The 25,474-nt window shown below is 45.7% G+C and overlaps 2 protein-coding genes across 6 annotated transcripts; both read left to right on the forward strand.

The window, feature by feature from the left end:
* The first annotated feature begins 51 nt into the window (after positions 1-51).
* Positions 52-15,023, forward strand: prrc2a (proline-rich coiled-coil 2A). Of its 4 annotated transcripts, none has more exons than XM_069692592.1 (17): positions 52-143; positions 4,067-4,218; positions 5,312-5,489; positions 5,623-5,719; positions 5,856-5,937; positions 6,031-6,174; positions 6,435-6,676; positions 6,772-6,860; positions 7,040-7,191; positions 7,937-8,039; positions 8,163-8,352; positions 8,542-8,634; positions 8,862-9,405; positions 9,506-9,762; positions 9,986-10,310; positions 10,499-10,721; positions 11,001-15,023. In XM_069692592.1, the coding sequence occupies exons 2-17, from the start codon at positions 4,104-4,106 to the stop codon at positions 14,131-14,133; spliced, it is 5,967 nt and encodes a 1,988-aa protein (XP_069548693.1). In that variant the 5' UTR covers positions 52-143; positions 4,067-4,103; the 3' UTR covers positions 14,134-15,023. The 4 variants fall into 4 exon arrangements, with proteins under 4 accessions (XP_069548693.1, XP_069548712.1, XP_069548699.1 ...); XM_069692598.1 differs by lacking the exon at positions 52-143 and adding an exon at positions 221-511; XM_069692604.1 differs by lacking the exon at positions 52-143 and adding an exon at positions 995-1,179.
* Positions 15,024-17,849: 2,826 nt separating this feature from the next.
* csnk2b (casein kinase 2, beta polypeptide) lies at positions 17,850-25,192 on the forward strand. 2 transcript variants are annotated; one of them, XM_069692623.1, is made up of 7 exons: positions 17,850-17,964; positions 18,746-18,827; positions 19,178-19,280; positions 19,872-19,987; positions 20,583-20,658; positions 21,623-21,812; positions 22,263-25,192. In XM_069692623.1, the coding sequence occupies exons 2-7, from the start codon at positions 18,756-18,758 to the stop codon at positions 22,351-22,353; spliced, it is 648 nt and encodes a 215-aa protein (XP_069548724.1). In that variant the 5' UTR covers positions 17,850-17,964; positions 18,746-18,755; the 3' UTR covers positions 22,354-25,192. The 2 variants fall into 2 exon arrangements, with proteins under 2 accessions (XP_069548724.1, XP_069548732.1); XM_069692631.1 differs by lacking the exon at positions 17,850-17,964 and adding an exon at positions 17,995-18,619.
* Positions 25,193-25,474: the final 282 nt, after the last annotated feature.

A 25,474-nucleotide genomic window follows, 5' to 3' on the forward strand; every position in this document is an offset into this window, starting at 1 on the left:
TTTTTTTTTTTTTTTTTTTTTTTTTTTTTTCGGAGGATAACGTTGCTTTAAGCTAGCTGGGTCACTTTTGCTAGAAAGCTACGCGATAGCTTAGCTCACCTCATTCTGCGATACAACCTCGAGACAAGTCGGGACACCACCAGGTCAGTGGCCGCCGTGTTTGTGCGTCGCTTCGTGCCGGCAACCGAGCAGTTACGTTACACCGAGCTCCCCCCACACCCCCCCCCCCAAAAAAACGGTCGGTATTATCTGTCGACACGGAATTTGGGCTTCCCTGGAAGGATGTTTAGCGGAGGAGCGGTCGTGTATTTTTTTTTTTTTTTTTTTTTTTTGGGGGGTGGAGGAGGGAAAGACTAGCAGCTAACGTTAGCATTAGCTCGATAGCTTCGGCTAAGTGGTATTTTTAAATTTTGAAGTCGTATTTTTTTTTTTTTTGCTGCAACTTGACTCGGATGTATTTAATTGTTTTTTTGTTTTTTAAAAAAAGTGAAGTTCGCTGTTGGATTATCGGGTGTGTGCTTTTTTTCTTTCTTTTTTTTTAATTATCCATGTAATACTACGTAGCTAATGTTAGCGGATAAACGTTAGCGCTTCGGAATAACACCGAGAGGCTAACTGTTAGCTTCGGTGTCGGTTAACGATGCGCTGCCGTTTGTTGGGGAAAAAAAACCAAAACGGGTAATTGTTTTTATTTTGATGGGGTGGTTTTTTTTAAACATAATTTACTCGGCTTTAATTCCCTTTTTTTAAAATATTAAGTCAGCCGTTTGGTGATAAGTTCGTTGAGGGAGGAGGAGGGGGGGGCTCTGCTACACAGCCGGACTCGGGCCTGTATCCGCCGCCATTTTGTTTTGTTCTCCTTAATAAAAAAAAAAAATGTTTTTTTTTTCCTCCTCTTCTCTCCCCCAACTTCTCTTCCCCCCCCCTCCCCCCCTCCCTCCCTCCTTCCCCCCCTTTGCGTTTGTCTCGTGGCCCGGTACCAACTCTAGGTCGGTACCGCGGCTTTGATGAACACCGGTTTTTCCGATCTCGGGATGTAAACACCTCGCAGAGTTAAATAGCTAAACGGTACCGCGAGTTGTTGAAAACGTGTTATGAAACATCAACGCAGCCCTCCTCCTCCTTCCTCCCCCCCTCCTCCTCCTCCCAACGAGGACACTTGAGGCCCGCTAACGTTAGGTAGCACCACAATACGCGTATCCCGCTTGTGTATTTAAAACCCTGAATGCTCGTGTGGTGGCTGCCCATTGTTTGTTTTGGCCCACAGTCGGGTCGGTTCGGTTCGACCGGGGTGTATCGTTGGGTTCACAAGGCCGCTTTGTGGAATACGATCTGCGGTTGTGGCTCCGGTGGTGTATCTGCTGCCCCCGGCCTCCCCCCCTCCGTTAATCCCCACACAACATGCAGCTGACCAGCCATCCCACGACCTAATTTTCTAATCTGGCTATTGAGGCACTTGCTGCTCGGTAGTCACCGTGTGAAACCTTTTTTTTATTATTATTATTATTATTATTATTATTATTATTATTATTATTATTGAGTGGTGTTTATTTCGTTCTGCGATAATTCTGTGTAATTGCGGTGTTTTGGTTTCCGTAAGGATTATCAGTGCGCAGTAGAAGGAAGTGGGTTTTTACATTGGGAGTGTTTTTAGCAGGTTTTTTTTATTATTATTATTGTGGTCCAACATTGATCCCTGGTTGGACGTGTTGGTTTGGTCAAACAGGGTAAACGCAATTCAATGGATCTTTATTTACGGTGTAAATTCACCGTAGAACATCGTCCAGACACACTTTACATACACAAAAGTACAATGACTGATCAAATATTGTAAATATGAACACAAAAAGTGCAAACAAACTCGGTAGAATATCAACCTCAAAACCACAAAGGTGTACACAATGTGAATAGCAATACAATGTTATAGTAAATGTTAAAAAAAATAACCTGAAAATGCTGTGATAGCATAGCGAAAGGATGGATATAGATCATTTTTAGCCTGCCCTAATTGTAAGCTTTGTCAATAAGGGTAGCTTTATATTTGGTCTTGAAAGTAGAGAGTGTGTCAGGGTCTTGGACCCTGGTGGGGAGCTGGTTCCACAGAAGGGGATCCTGATAGCACAGTCCCAAGAGGTCTGTAATATGGAGGAGTTTAAATATTAAGGAAATTTGTATGTTAGTAGTATAATTTAAATTCAATTCATCATTTTATTGTTAAAATAATAGCTATATAGGTATAGTAGTTATAAGTATACTAAAGACTGGTGGATCTGTCAGGATTCCATTAATTCTTTCACCTTTCAGTTATTTTGATATACAATTCATATAGAGTCATGACAATGCACAACAAAATAACAAAGAGCTGTAGCTGTGAGTCTTTTTGTTGTTGTTTAGCTCTAAAATTGTTCCACTGATCATGGGCCATTTTGTTTGGCCCAACTTGTTTTACGGCTTCATTCAGAGCAAGTGAATGAAATGTTACTTGTAGTCAAACAATATTAGAGGAGTCATCTGTTGTCTATAATAAGGCCTAATGGGAGTTGGGAGGAGTGGAGGACGCAGTTTAACCTGATAGATGCCGCCAAATCATGCTGAATTGGACAGATGTCAGTGCGGTGTATTTTATTGATGTGCAGTAAAATGAGTTCAAGCTAAAGGCCCTGCAGTTGCCATGGAGCCGAACCCTGTCTCAAGGCAAGCCATAGAAAAAAATATCATTTATAATGTGTTGCCATAGAAACCATGGTTCAGCTTTTTCCCTTTCGTTTGTACAGTGTTTCCCGTGATGAGCACTGTACTAGCTCTGCTAACATTAAACTGAATTTACACCGGCGTAACGTTGAATCCGACCGAACCAAAATTTGTGTGAAGATAATGCGTTTCAAGAGTAGCGGATTACCTGCACACCTGCTCAAAAGCTGTGGCAGAACCTGAATTAATTCTGTGGAAAGCTGCACAAATGCAGCTGCCACGGTAATCCTTACACGCCATAGTAAGTTTTCACCGTGTATTAATTAGAATTATGTGATTAAGATGGTGCGGCAGTAGGTGAGCAGTGCAAACAATGTGGGAGGAAAACATAATTGTGTGTGTGTGTATGTGTATATAACAAGTAGGTGACTGGACATAACTGTCTTTTTTACACGTTTCTTCTGTTTGAACACCGACTGGTCAATATGTCGATATTCGATTGATATTGCAATATGAGAGCAGATGTGGACTTACATTTTGGATATTGTAATATCAGGATATGGTATTGGGGTTGTCTTTTCCTTATGTTAAAGCCTACATTACCATAAAATTATGTCATCTTCTTAACTCAACACACTATTCTATTATTTGCCTTTATTCCCTTATCCATTGCATCCAAATTACTGATAATATTTATCAAAAATCTTACTGCATAAATATTTTGTGTAAGCACCAACAGTCATCCTTACAATATCAATACCAAGGCGTTTAGTGAACAATATTGTGATATTGGATTTTGTTTATTGTGGAACCCTAATATGAATACATTCATCCTTGTTATGTTTATACGTTTATTATCGCGAAACAGGCACATCTGTGTAGTTGAAATAAAAACATACTCCTCCATGCCACAGAGTCCTGTGGGAAAGTCTGCTGTGAAGTAACTGAAAATATATTGTTATTTAAAAGCAGGCAGATCAACACGTCTTCGTTGTCACACAGGATTCGTGTATTTGTGAAAAGTCAGGCTGAAAATCTGTGTTCCCAACTTCTAAATGTTGTTTTGGCCTTTAATGAGTGTGCCTCACCCACAACCGGTATCACTGACATCTTTTATATCTGAGTTTCATTGAACAGCCTGTTTTGTGACATTCCTCACTATGTGAACATATTTGATGCCGTTTTACAAATTAATCTATGAGTGTAGACCACACAATTACAACTGCCGTCAAATTCTTATCTTCAATATGTTTTGATTGAGCACTGGTTTCTGTTCCAGTTGCTCCGAATACTTGTGCAATCAGCGCTTTTACTTTCACTTTCTTTGTATACCTGGTGTCAAATCTCTCGCTCATCCTTTCCCTATCTCCTCCAGTCTCAGGGCTCACCATACTCAATGAGCGGACAGCGCAATGTCAGAGCGCTCTGGGCAAACTGCAAAGGGGAAGGAAGGCAAAACCAAGTATGCGTCTCTCAACCTGTTTGATACATACAAAGGAAAGAGCCTTGAAACACAAAAGCCTGTTGGTAAGTATCTCGGTTGTTTCCTGTCAAAGTTTTAAGACAAAACAAGGTTTTTCGTGGATACATTGTGTGGGATGGATTGACTTTTCTGTCTTTCTGCCAGATGATGTTGTTCTGCTGCTGAGGATGTACAACTTGCTTGGTACTTAATCAGATGTAGCCCTGAAGAAACAGATCTGCTCACTTACCCATTGGTGTTTTGATTGAACCTGGCTGGCTGTGCTGCGTTGTCTCCTGCCACCAAGTGCTGCAACTGTTGATGCATTATTCTACTGTCTCCCTAATAGGTCTCTTACTGATTTCCAATACAAGAAGGGCAAGCGTCTCTTAACTGCCTGCCTGCCTGTTTTTTTTTTGCTGATACTGTGAATATTATTCAGAGATGTTCGCCATCATTATTGATCGGCAGAATTTATGTTTTACAAGGATAGGCAGATAAAAATGCAAACGCAAGGCTACGAGGGTGAATGGCTCTTGAGCCTGAACATGTCAGCTGAGTTTTGGAGCCACTGCGCCCAACCTGAGACAGAGGCTTACTTGTGGACGCTGTTTTAACTTCTGTGCCGAGTCCCAAGTTTATGTTTAATTCAGGAGGAAGCTCCCTACTAGATCTAAGCAGCTGTCCCCGTTCCCAAACTACAGACACCCCCCCCACCGACACACACACCCACACACACACACACATAGTGAAGCCATGCACTGCTGTGGTTTCTGTGAGCCTCCAGGAAACAAATGAGGGATTGATATTCAGAACAGCTTCACTTTTCAGAATCACAAGATTTTTTTCCATGGTTCTGTAAGCATCAATATCCACAACACCTCTCTTTAAACTGTTATTGAACTGAGTTTATTGAAGGTTTTTAATAACATCTAAAAGCTTTTTTTTCTCTCCCTAATCCATATTCATCAGAATCATCAGACTGAAACTACCAAGAGGCCTTGTTGTTTGTTCAGCATCCTAATTGCATATCTAGCAAAGAAAGCAGCAAATGCCATCTCTGTCATCGGCCTCCTTCCTACACCCAGTAGATTTCTCCAGTGTCAGGTTTCAATGTTCCATCTGTGCTAATGGCCTCCTTTCTTTTCCCCATATCAGTTCCCCCCCGCCATGGCCTGCAGTCTCTTGGTAAAGTTGCCTCTGCGCGGCGTATGCCACCCCCTGCCAACCTGCCCAGTCTGAAGGCAGAGAACAAAGGCAACGATCCCAACGTCTCGCTCGTTCCCAAAGACGGCACAGGATGGGCAAGCAAACAGGAACCAGCAGACCCAAAGAGGTAAGAAGTTTCAACCTAACTCATCCTTTCAGTGGAACTGTGAGAAATAGTTTTATCCTTTTTATTCTTGTGTTGTGTGGTTGCTTGTTTTGCCACGGTCTAACATCCTTGGTGACTTCCTTCTTTCACTCAGTACCGATGCATTGTCAGCACCGCAGCCGGAATCGCAGCAGCCTGTGGCTTCACAGATACCTGCACCGACCCGCCCGAGAACCCCGCCAGTTTCAGAGGTACAGACAGTCTAACTAACTAACTAACTAACTAACGCGAAAGCAAAATAAAATTCTAAGTTAGTAATGCACTAGAGGATTTATAGCTGCTACAGTTGACATGTATCATGTGGATGTTTGTGTGTACCTTCCTCAGGCTCTGGCCCCAGCTTCAACCCAGGCCGTAGGGGTAAGGTCCTGGGCACAGGCCAGTGTTACACATGGAACACAAGGGGATGGTGCGTCTTCCGTTTTGTACATCTCGTACATTTCTCAAGATGGATCTTATTGTTATAATTTAAGCCTCTCTCCTCATCTTCCCCTTTTTGCAGGTGGAAAGGGATCAAACCTACCGTCGCCATTCTCTCGCGAGGAATTTCCCACCCTGCAGGCGGCTGGCGACCAGGACAAAGTTGGCAGAGAACAGGGCACTGCAGATCAGTGGTATGGGCCCGGACCAAGCCTCCGCCCCCAAAGTGAGTAATGTCAGCTTGCCCTCTATTAATTGATCAAGCAGTCCTTTAAATGGTGCCAAAACAACTCTCACTAGATAGTTTTTAGGAGTGTTTTCTGCACCTTATTTATTCATTATATTGAGCATTCAGCACTGTAGACATTGGTACGTCAAAAGAATTGTTGTCTCTCCACAATAAGGACTATGCATGTCTGATTGTATTCCTTGAAAGTCTAGGAATCACACTGACCACTCTGTCCTCTCCGTGTTCACTGTCCTCAGACGTTACAAGTTGGCGGGACGGTGGGGGCCGAGCCCTGGCGCCCACCCTGTCTGGGGAGGGGGCAGTGGAGGGTGGCACCGGTGGAGCTCTGGTGATGGATGGGGCAGCTGGGGTCCCCACTCCAAACTCCCAGAACCACGGGCCACCTAGGAACCCTCCTGCAGGCAGCCCTGCCTTGCCCCTGCCCCAGCCCCCTGTGGGGCCTGGGTTCCCACAATATCGAGGGATCATGCCTCCCTTCGTAAGTTTAGTTTTGCTTTTCTCGCAATTTCTCCCCAAAGTATGAAAAATTAAAAAAAATCACTATCTTAACTGGATCTGTTTTTTTCTCCCCAGATGTATCCTCCCTATCTGCCCTTCCCGGCCCCCTACGGCCCTCAGGGGCCCTACAGGTACCCGCCACCTGGGGAGGGGCCTGCTCCAAGGTATGATCTTTGCTAAAATCAGATGGAAAAAAATCTCAACTGCATATAATTAAAAATTGTATGAGGGGTTACAATGTAGCTTTGTTTCTAACTTGATCCCGGTTTTACTGCATTTTCAGGCTGTGCTTTTTCTTTATCTTCATCATGTCACTTACAAAGAACCTCCTCCATTCTTTCAGGTTCTCTCGTGGGCAGGGTGGTCCTGACAACAGGTCACAGGGAGGCCCACGTGATGCAGGTGGAGAGGTGGTGAAGCGGCCCTCTATCCTAAAGCAGGATGACCTGAAGGAGCTAGATGAGCTGGACCACGATGGAGACGAAGGCTGGGCAGGTAAAAAAAAAAAAAAGAAGCTCATTGAAAGATATACACCCTACATGTCAGCTTTACTATGGAGGACCTGTTATGATTGTATATCCATTATCCAAAAAGGAAAATAAGGTGTCACAATAAAAGCACTGGAAGACATCTACATTGATAGAGAACTTTAAAACGATGTAAAATTTGTTAAAATCTCAACACTCAATATGCCTTTTTTAAGTCCATGGTCAGAAATCTGTAGCTACCTTTGATGCAATAACACAACAGAATTTGAAGAGAATCATATTGTATTATGATCAATCCCTGGTTTTGATTTCATGTAAATTTCGATGGAACTAAAACTGAATTTGTGCTTATGGGTGCAACACTTTTTTCAGTTTTCAGGGTATCTGTAGTGAGCCAGCTCTGCATATAGGTGTATGTTTTTGGGGATGTGCGGCCCCATTCAACATCTACATTAAAGTATCCCAATGCGTTGCATGTTGATTTATGCTGTTAAAAGATTAAGGAGGTGATGATATTGTGGTAGAGGGTGAGATTGATGCTTTGGCACATTGCAGTTGTTTCTGCATATCACATTTCCTGCTGATCCAAGCAGAGTGCCCCCCCCCCTTCCCACAGAGTGGGTGGGGGGAGATCAGGTTCATCATAGTGATGGATGATGAATAATGTGAACAATACATTCAGTGGATGTTTGGTACAAACAGGCTTCTGATGTCTTCTTCTGTCCTGTTTTTTTCTTTTCTTCCCAAAACAGGTGCTCATGAGGAGATCGATTACTCCGCCAAGTTGAAGTTTAGTGATGATGAAGGAGATGAAGAGGGAGAGGAGGAAAGAACCGAGAGCCAGAATGACTCACGGTGTGTGTGTGTGTGTGTGTGTGTGTGTGGGTGTGAGAGAGAGATAACTTAACAGATTATCTCAATAATGTGTTTTAACTTAAATTATGACTGTTGTTTTGATTATTTTCCTCTTGTCCTCAGTGAGCAGCAGAGGTCCCAGGACGCCCCCACTGCAACCTCTCACTCTCGAGCCTCGGACAACGGTGGAGACACGCGTCGCACTCCTCCTTCTAATGCTGACAATGGCCCCCAACCTCCCTCCAGCAAGCCAGGATGGGCCGAGGAGGGAGGCAGTGGCTGGGGGGGTCAAGGAGCACCATCCAACTACCAGGTAGTGTGCTAAACAGAAGCCGCAACATGAGGCCATACTCAAGCTGTGAAGATGTAGAGTCCAAATTTAAAACTTGAGACAATTTGTGCATCCAGTTAAGAACTTATTTGTGGGCAGAGATGTGTTAGTGTTTGTGTCAGTGTAGATTATTGTGGTGGACCATGGCTAACTGTGTCTGCCTGTATACAGGGGCGCAGGCCTGGATTGGGTGGTACCCGGGAGCAGCCCTCCCCCCCACCTGGGCCGCTCCTCGGACAGGGGCTTTACTCCTTTTACCGACAGGTAGACATCCAGATAGGGCCTCATAGACCAGTCATTTCTATCATTACCCCACCCCACCGTCCACGAGTCTTAGTCATCTTTAGTTTTAAGTTGATTTATTTCCTCCTGAGTTCTATCACAGTCGATGTGTAACCATTCATAGAACATTTTTCTACCAGATTACAATAATGTCATCGAGAGAGTTGAAAACTGCACCGTAGAGCGTCAAATATTTTCTAACTATTCAGGACCGGCCCCACAACCAGGGTGCCTCTGTAGGCCCGGGGAAGCCTGCCCCTTCCCAGCACCAACCGGCAGCAGGAGGCACTACTCCTCCCGCCCAGCCGGGTCTGACGGCCCATGGGGCCCAAGGGGAGGATGAGGATGAGACTTGGCGTCAGCGCAGGAAGCAGTCGTCCTCTGAGATCTCGGCTGCTGTGGAGCGAGCCCGTCGGCGCCGCGAGGAGGAAGAACGTAGGATGGAGGAGGAGAGACGTGCAGCCTGCGCCGAGAAGCTGAAGAGGCTGGATGAGAAGCAGCAGCAGCAGCAGGGCAGCAGCATTGGAGGTGGTGGTAGCAGCAGCAAAAGCCCCAGCCTCGATGGAAATTCTACAACAGGTCCAGCAGTCAGCCCTAGTCCATCTATTTCAGCTTCTTCCCCCAACATCAGCCAGCCCCCGTCCCCCTGTGTGGACCCTGAGGAGCCCCCATTGCTGATTGTTCAGCCGGGGCCTGGTCCAGTAAGTGACCGCCAGAGAGCAGGCAGCAACAGCAGCTACGACTCCAGCGCAGGTGAGTTTCTCACCTGGTCGTTGATATCTCAGCTCCAGCAAAACGTCCACGTCTTGATTCAATCTGCGGATTTAACTCAGTAACCTTTTTCTTTGTTCAGATGCCCAACAGTGTCCTCAGCCGGCTGTGTCACAGCCACAGCAGCCCACACTGGACGTACCTTTACCCGGAGAGAGTAAGGAAGAGCCCATGGGCAGTCCTCACATTCGCACAGGAAGCGGAGGCGAAAGAGGAGTCGAACCGGTGAAGATTGAGAATATCGGAGTTGGAGCAGGTCGTCAAGCCGGTGGTCCTCCTGGCCAGGGATACTCAAAGTACCAGAAGTCTCTTCCACCTCGATTTCAGAGGCAGCAGCAGGTTAGGATTTGCAACTGCTGTTGTTAAAAGTAAAAAAATACTGCTTTAATGGTTGTTTTACTCTAAATGACTTGGCTTTGTTGTATGCGTCATTCAACAAAAATAACAGCCTCATTTACCAAAGGGAGCTACATATTTGGCTGCCAACACTAGTGTGCCTTTTAAGATATCTGATATTTCTATTGTAACATCCTGAGTGCTCTATTTTTCTGTTTCTCTTTAGGAGCAGCTCCTCAAGCAGCAGCAGCAGTGGCAACAACAACAACAACAACAACAACAACAGCAGCAGCAACACAGCCAGGTATCACAAAGCCAGTTGTCCCCACAGCCCCAGGCTGCACAGGGTCCTTCACCAGGTTCAACTCCCCAGCCAGGGCCCGGACCTAAGCAGGGCGGACCCCTGTATCAACCCAACAATATGGTTCGACCTCCACCTCTGCCAATGAATTTTGACCCTCGCTGGATGATGATGCCCTACATGGACCCACGCATGATGCAGGGTCGCCCTCCACCCATGGACTACTATGCAGCCGGCATGCACCCATCTGGTGAGTGGATAGGACAATATCACAAAATAAATATCACAATACTGCCAAAGGAGCGGATATAGTTCAGATCCTAACGCATGGTGTGCTAGTGTAGTTGCTTACACACTTGAGTGATTACTGTGAAGTCACATTGTTGACTATAGTCAGTATCTGTTTAGATATTTTCTTAAATTTGTTCTCTATCGCAGGGCTTATTGGGCGTGAGCGGTCTAATTCAGGGGGATCTGGTTCAGACCCCTTTGACAGGCAGCAACAACACCCAGGGCACCCTCACCGTGGGACCCCGCCTATGGATCCTAAACTGGCCTGGGGGCCGGAGGTATTCCCTAGCGGAGGGGAGAACCGTGGGCTAACGTCGCCACTGAGGCAGAAGCAGGCGTTGGAGGATGAAGATGTGGCCAAAGGGCCCAGGTATGTAAACTCAGTCAGTTTAAGGAGAGTAAGGAGGAACGCTACCTTCCTCTTTCTTCTCTTTCTTGCGTTACAATTTGATCTAACATGCATAACAGTATCTGTAAGCTTCCTAAAGGCAGTGTTTCTCTCAGGGGTGTTTTAATTTGATTGCATTAAATGATAACTATTATTTGCTGCACCTCTTATGTGCAGCATCACAAGTATTGCCCAGAATGATTTGAACCATTAATGTAATCATGGATTAAGTTTGTATTCTTTCAATCTTACTTGTTTTAGGAGTGACACTCCTCCACACCGTATGCGAGAGGGTGGATTGGGACCTATCCAACAGCCCAGCTCCACATCTGGGACATCCAATCAAACCCCTCCTCCTGTCGGCACTCAAGTTGTCTCCCAGGGAGGCGGCCACCACCCTCATCACTATATCAGTGGGCGGGGCAACTACAGCAACTTCCCTGACCAAGGTGCGAGGATGCCTCCCCACCAGCAGCAGCAGAGGGCGGGTGATAGGGGAAACCAGCCGCATAACTTCCCCCACCAGGATGAGGGGCCGCCCCGCGGATCTCAGCAGGGCCAGATATGGGGAGGCCCACATCCTCACTACGATCGTAACGGTCGTGCAGACCTCCCACCTGAGAGCAACTCTCACCACCACCATCATCACGGTCACCACCCTGCGCAGCCTCACTTCCCTCTCCACCCCCATAAGACAGAGAACAGCCGTGACAGGGGTGGTGAAGCTGCAGTTAAGAAGACTGACTCCTCTCCTCCTCTCCACCAACCTTCCCTCTCATCTTCCTGCTCTTCATCCTCCTCCTCCTCCTCTGCCAGGGAAGATGGGAATGTCAAAGCGGCCCTACACCACCACCCGTCTCAGAGAGAGAGTGAAGCTGGCATCGGGCACAATCATGGTGAACGAGGCAACAGTGGAAATGCCGGCAGTGGCAGCCACGTGAAACAGGAGAAGACAGGCCCGGCATTTACTCCCCATTCCGCCAACACCGCTAGCCCACCGCCATCTCAACATAGCAGTCATAATCAACCTCAGCAGCAGCAGCAGCAACATCCCCATCCTAAATCAAACCAAAGAGGAGGGCGGGAGCACAAGACGGAGACCCAGTGGGGGCCACGACCTGGCAGCAGCAGTATGGGTGGAGGATCCTCTCATGGCAGGAGGGGCAACAATGCAGGAGGCGGAAACAACTCCCGTGGAGGTGAGGACTCCTCCAACACTCCATCCGACCACAAACCCTCCAACCAGACAGGAGGCAGCAATGCTAACAAGAGAGCTGGTCCCATTAAGAAGCCAGTGCCGAAAGAAATGAAGAGAGAGGGAGGGGAAGTGGAAGGAGAGAAACCAAGCCTGGGAAAAGATAAAGAGCACGATGGTGGTCAACCCACCTCCATTAAGCAGGAAGCCTCCTCCAACTCCCAGAACACATCAGCTCCATCTAAAGACGAGCATCCCCAGACAGCCAAACCCAGGAATGGAGGAAAAGAACGGTCCTCAGGTGGTGGTGGAGGAGGAGGGCAAGGTAGAGGGTCCAAAGACGTAGACAACACTTCATCAGGATTTTCAGGGTCCTCCTCCAGAAGGGACAGAGACCGCTCCTTTGAAAGAGGAGGCAACGCCTCCCACCACCATGGAGTCCCCGCCAAAGGCAGCAGAGCCAGTCGTGGACGAGGAGGAGAATTCTACGGCCGCGGCCGTGGTTTCCGGGGCACCTACACGGCCAGTGCTGGACCCGCCAGCAGCGGTCGGGGCAGAATGGGTGGCAGGAGTGGTAGAGACTACCGCTCATCTGGTGGTGGTGGTGGTGGTGGTGGTGGTGGTAGTAGTGGTGGAGGTGGTGGTGGTGGCGGTGGCGGTGGCCATCACCAGGAATCCAAGGGCGAAGGAGCCGGTGGGCGGCATGGTCAGGACCGGTCTCAGCATAACCCAGCAAGGGCCAGAAACCGCAGTGAAACCCGCAGTGAGGGGTCAGAGTATGAAGAAATCCCCAAGAGAAGGAGGGAGAGAGGCTCCGAGACGGGCAGTGAGAGTGGTGCAAGTGACATCGCTCACTCTGACAAGGACGACAACCAGAAACCCAACACCAAGAATGGCTCTCATAATGCCCACACCAGCGGCAGTGGAAACATTTCATCGGCACCACCGAGAGGTTCCCAGGCCCGGGTCTTCACCCCCAGGGGTGTGCCCTCCAGGAGAGGCAGGGGTGGCGGAGGTGGAGGAGGAAACAGCTACCGGAGCGGTGGCAACATCGGAGGAACAGCGGGGGGACACCGGGTTGGACCCGGTCCAGTCTCTCATGGTGGGCCTTCCAAGTCGTCATCTTCAGCCCGGAAACAGCAAGGCCCGCCACAAAACTCCGGGCCCAAAGATTTAGGTCGGGGAGGAAATGCAGGCGAGAAGAAGGACAAGGTAGCTGATGGAAGTCAAACTCAAAATCAGGGGACCAATCCCCCTCAGCCGTCTTTGCCTGCTACAACCCCTGCTGCTCTAGGATCCACGGAAAATGGAGGAGTTGGAACCCAGCAAGCTTCAACAAACCCTCCGGCAAACTCTGGAGGTCCGAATGCACTCCCTCTCCCCGCTAACCATGGGTTCCCTCCCGGTGGGTTCGAGCGACCCCCTCGACGTCGCCGTCACGGGCGTTCCCAGCACCAGCAGGACAAGCCGCCCCGCTTCCGGAGACTGAAGGAGCGAGAGAATGCTGCACGCATCAACGGGGGAGTGGGGGTCATCGGGGGAGGAAGGCCCTCGTCTCCTTCCCTGAATTCAGTTCAGGACAGTAACGGAGCCCCGGTCTCTGCTCCCATGACAGGGAATGCCCAAAATGCTAACCATAATGCCACACTAACAACCAACAACAACAGTGGTGGCGGGCATCTCAGCAATGCAAACAGCCACCACCATCACCACTACAACCAGGCCAACGCTGGTCCGACCCACCCCCAGCACCCCCACAGCCACGGAGCCAAGTCTCCTGACTTCACCAACCAGAACTCTGACCAGGCCAATGAGGAGTGGGAGACCGCCTCAGAGAGTAGCGACTTCACGGAGTTCAGAGACAGGGAGGGAGGAGGAGGGAAGTCATACGCTTCTCACCATCACCACCACCTGGGAAGGGGAGGAGGGGGCGGGGGCGGGGGTGGCGGCGGAGGTGGCGGAGGCATGGTCGAGCGTGACATAGCCGGCAAAGAGCCCTTGGCTAACAAAAGAAGCTTCTCGAGTCAGCGTCCCGGGATGGAGCGACAGAACCGGCGGGTCAACACTGGAGGACCTGGAGGGGGAGGGGGAGGGGGAGGCAGAGGCCCTCGCGGCCCGCCCGGTGGTGGCCCTGGTAATGGAGGTGGCAACCGCGGGGAGAAGCGTGGCAACTGGCCCTCGCCGAAAAATAGGAAGTGATGGAATATAAAACATTTCAGACGAACCCCACCCACATTGAAAACCCACCCTCCTACATCACCATCATCCCTTTTCATCGTTATTCATGGCTTATCTGTTGGCATCCTGAAACACATTAGTGCATTGTACAGTAAATGGAGATGGTATTCACATCCAGTTTAGCTGCCCCCCCCCCACTCCCCCTCCCCCCAACCCAGTCACCTCTCTCCCCTTTGCATCATTCTACTATCTACCGTCCGTTATTGTAAATTTCTCCGTTTGTTCCGTCTTGCTCTCCGTTCATTTGTAAATCCCCTCCGCCCCCTCCCCTCCCTCACATACAATTTTTTTTTTCTAACTTTCCCTCAACAAACTCCCCCACAGTTGGATTTGACAAGCATGTTGTTTTGCAATTGGAGGTGCACGTCGTTTTGAGAATACCATTCACGCAGAGCTCCACACACACACACACACACACACACACACACACACACACACACACACACGCATATACAAGCACAAATATGACATCATTAAAAACACACAGAACACATGCAGTCATGGTGGCGCAAAATGAAAATGTGGGATTTAAATTGGAAAAAAAAAAAAAAAAAAAAAAAAAAGGTTTGGATTGGGCTAACTTTTATATTTATGTACCTGTGTATATTTCTACCACACTTTGGCCTTGGGTGGTATTCGGCAGTGCAGTTCTGCATTACTCCCCTCACAAAGGGAAAGATTGCGGCGTCATCTTTTAACGAGAACAATGTACCATAAAATGTTTTTTCTTTTGTGGGTTTTTTTTTGTTTTTTTTCGACCTCGTGTCGGTTGAGTTTCAGCCTCTGAGCAATGTTAGGGGTGTGTGTTTTTTCTTCGACAAAGCAGGTCATTAAAATACCTTTTTACTAAATTCCCCACTTTCTCCTTTTGCTGACTTTTTTGGTCTCCTGCAAAGTATGTCTGATTACTGTGATAAGACCCATTGATGTACTACTGCTCACCTACACTTTCATTGATTTGTCTTTTATATCAATGTTTCTGCTGCTTGTTCAGATAGACGATTTTTTTTTTCTTTTTTCTTTTTTTCGGGATCCCCTCTCCCCCCTGAGTTGTTGACCTGCTCTGACATTTCATTAGGTTATTGGTTGCTCCTTTTTTTTTTTTTTTTTTTTTTTTTTTTTTTTTTTAGGAATAAAGGCCTTTTTGGCCTCATCGTAGCATCCTCTTTACCTGCAGAACTTCTGCACACGGCAAAAATCTAAGTTTCCCTGAGGACAGTAGTTTTTCTCTCTCTCTCTCTCTCATGAGTTTTGTTTACCCTATTAAGACTGTATTGATAGCTTGATGGCTTTATTTTAACAACCATTATTTCCTCATTGACCTCCATTTTTACGGTAACACCTTTTTTTTTCTCCCTCAAGGTGAACCACCAGTCCATCTTGTCAGGGAAAAAAAAAAAATGAGTTAAAGGAAAATGTGCGTCATGATAGAATAAACAAAAATGTTTGACTTTCATAAAATTGTTTATGCTTCAATAGGTGATTGAATCTGTTTTAATAGGCACTCCTTGTAGTATAACAAACATCCATGGTTGCTGTTGTTTTTTCCCCTCCCTCTCCCCCCCCTACTTTGTGTTAATGTTTTTGGTTACATGTGATGCAACAGGACAGGTACTCTGTCTGGGCCCAGAGTACGGAGCTCGGCTGAGTGTTTTACTATCACCCCCCCACCCACCCCCTGCTGTCATGTGTGGCACGACGCGCACTCTCTATGCTCTCGCGGAGACTCCTCGCACCAAGAAGGACTCCTTTGTCTGAGGACGTATTCCCCACCCCCCACCCCCACCCCGAGCGGCAACTGGGAGCCCAAACGAATTGAATTCAGGACTTTTTTTGCTGAGCCGGTGACGAAAGCACCGCCTTCTGCAGTTCACCACACGGTTTCCAAGATTTTACACGCAACAAATAATGCGGAGCTGGAGTGAGGGCATATTGGATTGATGTAGGATTTCTCTTGTAAACATAGTTTGTATGACACAGAAGAGACATAAAGTGACTGGAGACAACATCCAAGGTGAACTAAATTGATTTTCTCATCTGCATCAATTGTGTCACTGCTGTAAGTTGGGGTTTGTTTGTTTACTGACAACAGTTTGAAGATCATCTCTGGGATGTTGTGAGTAGGGCATTTGATGATTTGTGTACGTGTGCCTGTGTGTATGTGTGTTTTCTGGTGTCTGTGTAATAACTGGGGAAGGGTTGGGGACCAGGAGGGGTTAACATGAACGGCAAGCACTTTCTGCCTTGTTTGCCCACACGTGATTTAACCAATATTATTAAGACAAATCTGTTTCTTAAATACAACCACAAACATACATCCGGCTGTGTGTATATGTTCATCATCCAGATGAAGAACCTGCAGTGGAGAACTTCACCAGTTTTATTTTGTTTTTGTGTAATTTAAGCGTACATTCTTCAGCAGGCAAGAGAAGTTGGACATGTTTTATTTTTCACTATGAATTCTTCTAAGCATGAACACACCCATGGGTGCAGCTTGCCTTGTCTGTCACTGATTTATACATGGTTAGCTGAACACTTAACACTGGCTCAAAGAGTCCTTCATCCCTCCTTAACTCTTCATGTTGATGTGCGCATTATTGTATGTACCCATGTTAAAAGCAAAACAAAAGTAGTGTATTCCAGAAAAACGTACTCAAAGATTGTATTATGTTTCCAGCATTACTGAGGTACCTGGAGTGGTTCAAATTGTTTTTAGCATTTATGGTTTTATTAATGGAGCCGTAATATACACACCTGTATGTATATTGGTATGTATCTAAGTTTTGTCTACCCCAACTTACATTCCCACAAACAAATGTTGCCATTTTTAGTTCAAGGGAGCAATGTACAAGCAGAGAAGTGTCTTATTATAATAAAGTTATACAGAGAAGGCAAAGTTAAATAAACTACTTTTGATTTAATGGAAAAAAATATAATTGCACGTCTCTTTCTTGATTCTTGACGAGTGTGGGATGTTTTGAAGATAAAAGAATTTAAGCTAAACTAGATTAATGCTATTTTAGCCTTTTTCCTGATCTGATGATTGCAGTTGTTCCCCAGTGGACTGGGGATTGGATGTGTATTTATCATCTGATCTAGCTTTTCAAAATTTTGGACAGGTGTGGTAATAATAATGATTAAAAAAAAATTACGTGAAATTGTATATTTTTTTATTGGGGAAAAAACACATTTTCTCAGAAACTCAAAACCCCTACAAATACAAAGTCCACAAAACTTGTGAGTTTATTGCTGTGTAACCTTAACAGAAACAACTATAAAAGTTGTTTTTTTTCTCCTCAAGGAACACATTTGACAGAAACGTAGACCGTTGAACTTTCACTGGGATGGATTTACAATCTGAAATATGGGTCCAAATTCTAAAGGGGACATTCGACATAATACATCACTCGCTCCCACCAACGTTTATTTTTTTAATGTTTAAATCACCAAAAAAAAAAAAAGGATTCAAGGCCTTTCTGAGACACTTTCTGGGCTCTTTTTTTTTTATTTATTTAATTTTTTTTAGTTCGGATTGAAAACTGTTATTGAAACAGGAGGGCGGTAAAAGCGCACCCTTGCAGAAGCTTGTAGTACCGGAGGTGACCAGTGCGAGGCAGCAGCGTGCGGCGGAGCCCGCTTGTCGGCGCACCGGAGGAACAACGTAATTTACGGGGTGAACTGGGAGGTGGTGTCCATCTTATTTACACCCGTGAGATCGCTAAATTGACCGGTCGGATTTCTCGGGCGTGTAAAAGTCAAAAAAAAAAAAAAAAAAAAAAAAAAAGAAGCCGGGTAAGTTGGCGCAGTTACACCTGCGGTTGATTTGTTTTTTTTTTGTTTTTAGACGAGTAAACGCAGCGGCGGAAGGGAGCTGCGGGGGGGAAAGAGCTCATCTTTGTCTTGAGGCCTGTTTTCTGACGACGCGCCATGTTGAATTTCATTCCGTGTAGCCGTTAGCTCCGTTTACTGGGTCGCTCGGCTACATTATACGTTTAATGTCGGATTTATCACCGTCACCAATAACACGTGTTTTTAACGTAACTAAAAATTATTATTATTTTTTTTTTAAAGCACCGTAAAGGCGAGCTTTTGTAACAACCGTAACATTTTTTTTTTTTTTGTAAGGTAGTTAGCTTAGCCGTCCATCAGCTTGGAGCAGTGACAATTTCAGACTATTACACTTTCATCATGTCACTTTTTAATAAGAAAACATTGATAAATAACTAAATTTATACTCTAGTTGGCTGAAGGTGGGATTAATAAAAGCTATTTACAGAGTGTGAATCTGGTGTTGCATTCACGGTATGTTGTCAGAATTGGAAGAAGGAGCTCTCTCGCTAAATTGATCACAACACCAGATTAACGGCCTGAAGTAGCTTCTTTATTTGTGCCAAGTGAAACTACATACAGCTCCTGTGAAATTACCCGAATCGATTGTCAGAAATTGGTATGAAATGCTGTTTTTTTTTGTATTTTATTTTTTCCATAATTGCAGGTTTTTTTGTTGTTTTTTTTTAATCGCCGTGACGTGAACGCAGCACATATACAAGTTTGGTCCACTTGTCTCCTGCAGGTCTTCAGAGATGAGCAGCTCAGAGGAAGTGTCATGGATCTCCTGGTTCTGTGGACTGAGAGGGAATGAATTTTTCTGTGAGGTGGGTATTTTTCTTCTTCATTTGAATGAACTCGCACAAACAGCGCTGCTGTTAACTCTGATATAATATCCAGGCAACGCCGCACCTGCGGTGATGAAGGTTTTCAATTGAATCTGTAGTTAATGCGTTATACATATAACGCGATTATTAAGAGCATGTTCTCGTCGGCCTGTGCGGAGTTTTTAAGAGATTGTATTTTTAACATACTTCTGCAATGTGATCCTAGATTATACGGTCCGACCTATAAACGGTACTACTGATCCCTTCTTAATTACAGCGTGTGCAGGAGGATTTGATTTCCGGTGAATTAGCGAGTAATCGGTTGTCTTATCTGGTGTCTCTTACGACAGGTAGATGAAGACTACATCCAGGACAAGTTCAACCTGACGGGGCTCAATGAGCAGGTTCCTCACTACCGCCAGGCCCTGGACATGATCCTGGACCTTGAACCAGGTCTGTATGTTACGTTCAGGCCTCTCTGTGGCGTTACGTGTTTTGCTATTGATACACAAAAGCTTTACTCAACTCGACAATGTACAGCAGTTGAAATGTCTGCGGAGATCAGGAGGCGAATTAAAGCGGCCGCAGGTGTTTCATGACGTGCGCATCTGCCAGGTTTTTATGCTGTCATGTTGTTTCACGTCATCAATAACTAAAATGAAAAGGAACATTTTGATGTCAGCTTTCTCTTGTTTTGCTGTGTTGTCAGCTGGTGTGCAGGTTGTTTCTCCTCACGTGATTTTCACTGTAGCCCACGGCGGTGCAGTTTTATTGATTCAAAATGGTGCGCTTTTTACAAGATCTTTGAAACCGTGCGAGTTTTTTTTCCCCCCGCTGTTTCTCAGATTCGCCCGGCGCTCCCGTCGCCTTTGTTTCATGCCCTTTCAGATTTACTGATGTGGCACGTTCAGAAACCTCAGCGCGCTCTGCTGCGCTCCCGAGTGTTTCCCCATCCCTCTGATGATCTTTCCCAGCACAGTTTTGGATCTCTTTCAACTGTCAAAACCAATGCGAATGCATCTGTTCCTCCTTTTGTCTTTTTAGATGAGGAGCTGGAAGACAATCCCAACCAGAGCGACCTGATTGAGCAGGCGGCTGAGATGCTGTACGGCCTCATTCACGCACGCTACATCCTCACCAACCGAGGCATCGCACAGATGGTAGGTGATCAAATTCCACCAGTCTGTGGTCACTCTGCGTGTCACTTCCTCTCCACCAACACAAACCTAGTCGGGCTTTGCAGCATGTTCAACTTTTGAACCTTTTAAGGAACCGGTTTGCTTTTCCGCGGGCCGGAGAGCCTTTTTTTTTTTTTTTTTCCTGGATTAGCAGATTACGGAGTCTTTCTTCAGTTTTCTTCATGCTGTTTTCACCAATAACAGAATCCATTAACAGACTCCACCAGGATCACAAACTAATAGGAGGACACGCAAGTAGGCCACGCTGACCGGTCTCAGTTTTTGCGGCCCCCCATGCGGTCGCTCCCCGACTGCTGTAACACAAACATGTAGATAAACCAGTCTTAATATTTACCACAAAAAAAAAAAAAAAAAGTCTGCAGTGAGAGTCCGTTTGTCAAATGTGGAACTTCCATTTTGGGAGCTTTACTGTGATCAAAAATTATAATCTGACAACTTTTTTCCTCATCTAAATAAAATGCAGTCTTTCCAACTTTAAACTGAGCGTTGATGGCAGCCTACCGTTATTCTACTGACTCTTTTTATTTTTTTATTTTTTTTAAATCCTCATTTTCAGCTGGAGAAATATCAGCAGGGAGATTTTGGCTATTGTCCCCGAGTCTATTGTGAGAATCAGCCCATGCTTCCTATTGGTGAGTAAAATAATGCGTTGAAAAAAATGTCCTGCTTAAACACAATACATCTATGATGTTTTAAAAAGAGTTACTCAAATGCAGCGTCAGACGCAACAAAGAGAACAAGAGGGTCGTTTTAATATTCATTGTTACAGTGAACACGGCATTTTACTTTCGAATCAAATTTGTAACTTGCACGTAAAGCATCATCAGAGGAAGTTTTGTAGTAATTTAGTTGCAGTCTGTCATGACTTTAAATACCTGCAGCTGTTCATCGCTGTCTCGTGAACCCTTTAAAAAAAAAAATGTTTTTGTCTGCTTTGACGGCAGCTGTTTTGATAAATGGTAATTGCAGCTGTTTTTGGACTTCACTTCCCAGAGATCCAAGCGGTGTCACCCGTGTGACCTCGGTCAGTTGTCAGTTAAAGGGTGGGCCTGTGGCATTGGCGCCATCTACCCTCCCTGGTAGAACAAGCACTGCTGGGTGATATTAAAAAAATAAAAAAAAAACACTTTGCAAGTATTTTTTTTCCGTGAATGTCACCATAGACAGCTGACTGGTTTAGTTCTTCATACTGCAGAAACATGGGCTTCAATGAGTCACCCGCTCAGTCACCATTGTGTTCCCTCATTCGGCGATAGATAAGTGACAGACACTTATTTAAATAAAGATCTTTGAGATTACTGATGTTTTGTTTGGGGGAATGTATTTTTTTATTTATTTTTTACCAGGAAGTACTTTTTTTTTGGAGCAATCATATCTGTGGCACATTTCAGTCCACATCACATCATGTCGCCTGTTTCTGCTGAAAGCTACATTTACATGGACGTGATGATAACATTGACACGGAAGGAAGTGCAGTAGTGCTCGTGCTATCTTAGTTATTGTCGATTTCATATCTGAGGCCGTTTGTTCCTTCCTCCCTCCACTCCTCCTCCTCCTCCTCCTCCTCCTCCTCCTCTTCTTCCTCCTCCGTCACAGGCCTGTCAGACATCCCAGGGGAGGCCATGGTGAAGCTGTACTGCCCCAAATGTATGGACGTCTACACACCCAAGTCCTCCAGGCACCACCACACAGATGGAGCCTATTTCGGCACTGGCTTCCCCCACATGCTCTTCATGGTGCACCCGGAGTACAGGCCCAAGAGGCCCGCTAATCAGTTTGTCCCGAGGTCAGTACGCTCCGTCCGGCTCGACGGTGTCGCTCGCAAGAGAACAATGACCACATTCACACCAATGGCTTCAACATACCTCAAATTAACCTGAGCAAAAGTCTTCAGTATCTTATTTAAGCAGCCAGTTTTTGATTTTAGTTGATAAAATGAACGTAATTCACGTCGGCAGATCATTCTATTGCCATTTCCGGCCACATTTCCTACATCCCATTTCATTGTTTGACGTCTTGCGGCTGCAAACAGACGTCACATGTTCCCATTAAATGTCACATGACGGGTGGCACGATGGAGAAACAGAGTTTAGATCACACCCTACCGCTCGCTCCCTGAAGGCAAATACCAGAGAGCAAACCGCCTCATTAGTTTCGGTGTGCCTGTTTGTGTTGCCGCAACATGATTACGATTGAATACACACGGCTGACGTTTGTCGCCTTCTCATTCCTCCAGACTGTACGGGTTCAAGATCCACCCCATGGCCTACCAGCTGCAGCTGCAAGCCGCCTCCAGCTTCAAGAGCCCCGTCAAGGCCATCCGCTAGAGCGTCCAGGACTGGGGAAGAGGAGGAGGAGGAGGAGGAGGAAGATTCCGAGAGAGGATTATCATCGGAGGGAGAGGGGTCACCTGCATTTTACAAAGCTCTTCAGATGGCCCCCTCCCCAGCCCGAAGACTGTATTATTTTGGTTTAGATTAAGGCAAATGAAAAAGTGTAAAGAGTTTTTGAGTGTGAGCGAGACATAAAAACGCACAGCCATGATCTTAATGACAAACACACACACACACACACACACACACACACACACACACACACACACACACACACACACACACACTTGGTTTTCCATGCACGAAATTTACCAAACTCATCCGTGCCATAAAACAGAAGGCGAGGTAGGAGGAACGTTACAGAGGCTCCCCCGCTGCCGCTGCCGCTGCCGCCGCTCACTCGCAGTACGAGCACACCGACAGCAGAATTACGTTGTTGGTGGGTGACACTACTGTTCCTGTAGAAAGGGTTTTATATCTGTAGCTGATAGACGGAGAGCTGAAGAAAGTGCAAGTGTTCTGTTTGTTTGTAATTTGGCACAGTTTGGTAAAAGGTGTTGGTAAACCCCCCCCTCTCCCCGTTTGCACACACACACACACACACACACCTCCCCCCTAGGCCCCCCCCATGCATGTCCACTCAGGCTGGCACTCGCAGAGACAGTTCGGACGACGGCAGCGGGTGTTTTTTTTTTTTTTTTCCTGTATCGCGCGTTTGTAAAAAAAAAAAATTTTTTTTTTTTTAATTATTATTATTATTTTTGTCTGATGTTTTGTGGTGTTGCTGCACAAAGCGTTTTTGTTAGATTTGCCTTAAGGTACAGAGGAACACTCAAGATTTATTTACTTTTCGAGAGTTCCTTAATCATTTTTTTTCCTGCTATTCGAGGAGAGAGAGTAGGAGCACTTCAAACGAACATGAATTTTCCCGAATCGTCAACAATTGTTACGAGCCTGTCAACTCTCCAGCTGTCTGTGCACGTGTCAAACAACAGTAACGATATAACCTGTGCTACCCCCCTCCACCCACCCCACCCCCCCCCCCCCCCCCTGCAGCAACAGGTTTGCTCTGTCACCCACCTGCCCTCGTAGCTTCGTCTCCGCTGCAGAAACAGTTTGACATTTTGGGGAAAAGGTCAGAGAGTCTATGAGAAGATCGATACCGCCCGTGTACGTACGGTAAATATGAAGCGTGCCGTAGCAGCTGGTTAGCTTAGGTTGTAAAACGTGGAAACGGCAAGCCTGCCTCTGTCCCGCGGTTCGGAAATCCTCCTACCAGCACCTCCTAAAGCTGCTGATGAACGAGTTGTATGTTTGTGAGTTGAATCCATCCAGAAAGCTCAAATGTAAGAACGACAAATCGTCTTTACCTTAATGAATGTGTGCTGGTTTCTTAGTTGCTAGGCAACCGTTATCAACTCTTTTAAAGTTTGTGGTTGCGACCTCGAACGTCAAGCCGTTTTATACATTTCATTTTTTGTACATTTTAAACAAACAAGATGACGCATTGTGAGCTTTATGGGTGCTGGTAGTTTTGGAAGCTCCTTAAGTACTTTTTTTTTTATTTTTTTTTTTTATTATTATTATTCCAAACAAAAACTGAAGTGTAAAAATGACAATTAGACAGTTTTCCAAGTGGTATGTGCAAGTTATCAGTTGCTAGGCAACCACTTGTGACATCAAGCCAAAACCGGTGTTAGACCTTATTATTCTGTGACCACTGGTGGTAGCTGTTGCACAGATGTTGTTTCAAATATGTTGTTGCTTTTAATGTCATTCGAGCTATTAAAGGGGGGGGAGGAATAAAGGATAAGTACCCAACAGTATTTAGATGATCAAAAAAATAAATACGGCATCTAATAAATATCTGTTATGTGGCCTTTTTGTCACGGTCTCTAAAGACTGAATAAGCCCAGATGAATCTAGCAGAGATCAACACAAGCCTCACAGAATGAAGGCTACAGTCCGGGCTTTGCTTTTTGGTTTCATTAACAACCGTGCAACAGCTCACCCACCGTCACAGAATGTGGTGTGACACCACAAACGGTTGCTTTTTTTTTTTTTTTTTTCTTAGACATGCTATACTAATGACATGTACATATGTATAGAGGTGCTGGTCGGACATGCAGTAGCACACACACACAAAAAAAAAACAACAACAACGTTGTTTTACCTGAAACATTCTGGCACATTACTGCCCGTTTAAAACTGTTCTTACATTGTTTGTGCAGACTAGACTAACTAGATGCAACATGTTTGCAGGTGGATTTCGTTACAAGCTGATAGAGCCAGGGTGGCACCCTCTTACTGTTTCTAGTTTTCCTTTTCTTTTTTTTTTTTTTTTTACTAACACCTGTTGTGTGCAGCTCTATGTTTATAGCAATATCAATCTTCTCCTCAAACTCTGAAGCAAATATTCCCCTAAATGTCAAACTAGTCCTTTGACGATCGAGGAGACTTCAGAGAATCTAGACAATCTGAATCCTTCAGCTCGCTCCGCCACTGCACTGATCCTCCTGGTGTCTCTCCACAGCACAGTCATTATTTATGTTCAGGTTCAGAGACGGACCGACAGACAGACAGACAGACCACCAGCCGCTTGTTTTTGTTTCTGAAGCAGTGAGGCAGACACTCTCCCTTCACTCCCTCTCTTCTTTACTGTTGTGTAGACTGCAATAGGTTTTTGCTTTTTGGATTTCACGATACAAGAGAAATGGTATTTATGTGTCCAGATTTTAACCGATGTTCGTCCGTGTTGTTGTCGGTGTCGTTCTGCTACTGTGGAAGGGTGAGCAGGATTCAGAATTCTCAATAAACTTCTATTTTCTTTTCATATTCATCTGAAGTTTCTCTTTATTGAATGCTGCAGTTCTGCTTTCTCCCCACACAGTGTCAGAAGAGAACTCGGCCCCTCTGAAAATCTCAGTTTTTATCCATCTGAATGTTTGTATTTTCTCAACAGTATCAGGATTAAAAGATAATATAACGCAGAATGACCATAAACAACCCGACTGTACCTGTATTCTTTACTCTGTGTGTGTGTGTGTGTGTTTTGAGCTTGAAGGAAGATTTCCTGTGGGAACTTTGGGTGTGGTTGCGGTGACATTTCACATGA

This window comes from Brachyistius frenatus, unplaced genomic scaffold, assembly GCF_029030835.1.
Source record: "Brachyistius frenatus isolate BFR_SWC_R1_liver_20210118 unplaced genomic scaffold, ASM2903083v1 Contig_2, whole genome shotgun sequence".
Lineage (NCBI taxonomy): Eukaryota > Metazoa > Chordata > Actinopteri > Embiotocidae > Brachyistius > Brachyistius frenatus.

Excerpts from the sequence above, each read along its gene's own strand:
- prrc2a (XM_069692592.1), top strand. The coding sequence starts at position 4,104 with ATGTCAGAGCGCTCTGGGCAAACTGCAAAGGGGAAGGAAGGCAAAACC. Across the intron at positions 4,219-5,311 it reads TGAAACACAAAAGCCTGTTG|TTCCCCCCCGCCATGGCCTG; the intron begins GTAAGTATCTCG and ends TCCCCATATCAG. Across the intron at positions 10,311-10,498 it reads AGCCGGCATGCACCCATCTG|GGCTTATTGGGCGTGAGCGG; the intron begins GTGAGTGGATAG and ends TCTCTATCGCAG.
- csnk2b (XM_069692623.1), top strand. The coding sequence starts at position 18,756 with ATGAGCAGCTCAGAGGAAGTGTCATGGATCTCCTGGTTCTGTGGACTG. Across the intron at positions 18,828-19,177 it reads GGAATGAATTTTTCTGTGAG|GTAGATGAAGACTACATCCA; the intron begins GTGGGTATTTTT and ends CTCTTACGACAG. Across the intron at positions 20,659-21,622 it reads TCAGCCCATGCTTCCTATTG|GCCTGTCAGACATCCCAGGG; the intron begins GTGAGTAAAATA and ends CCTCCGTCACAG.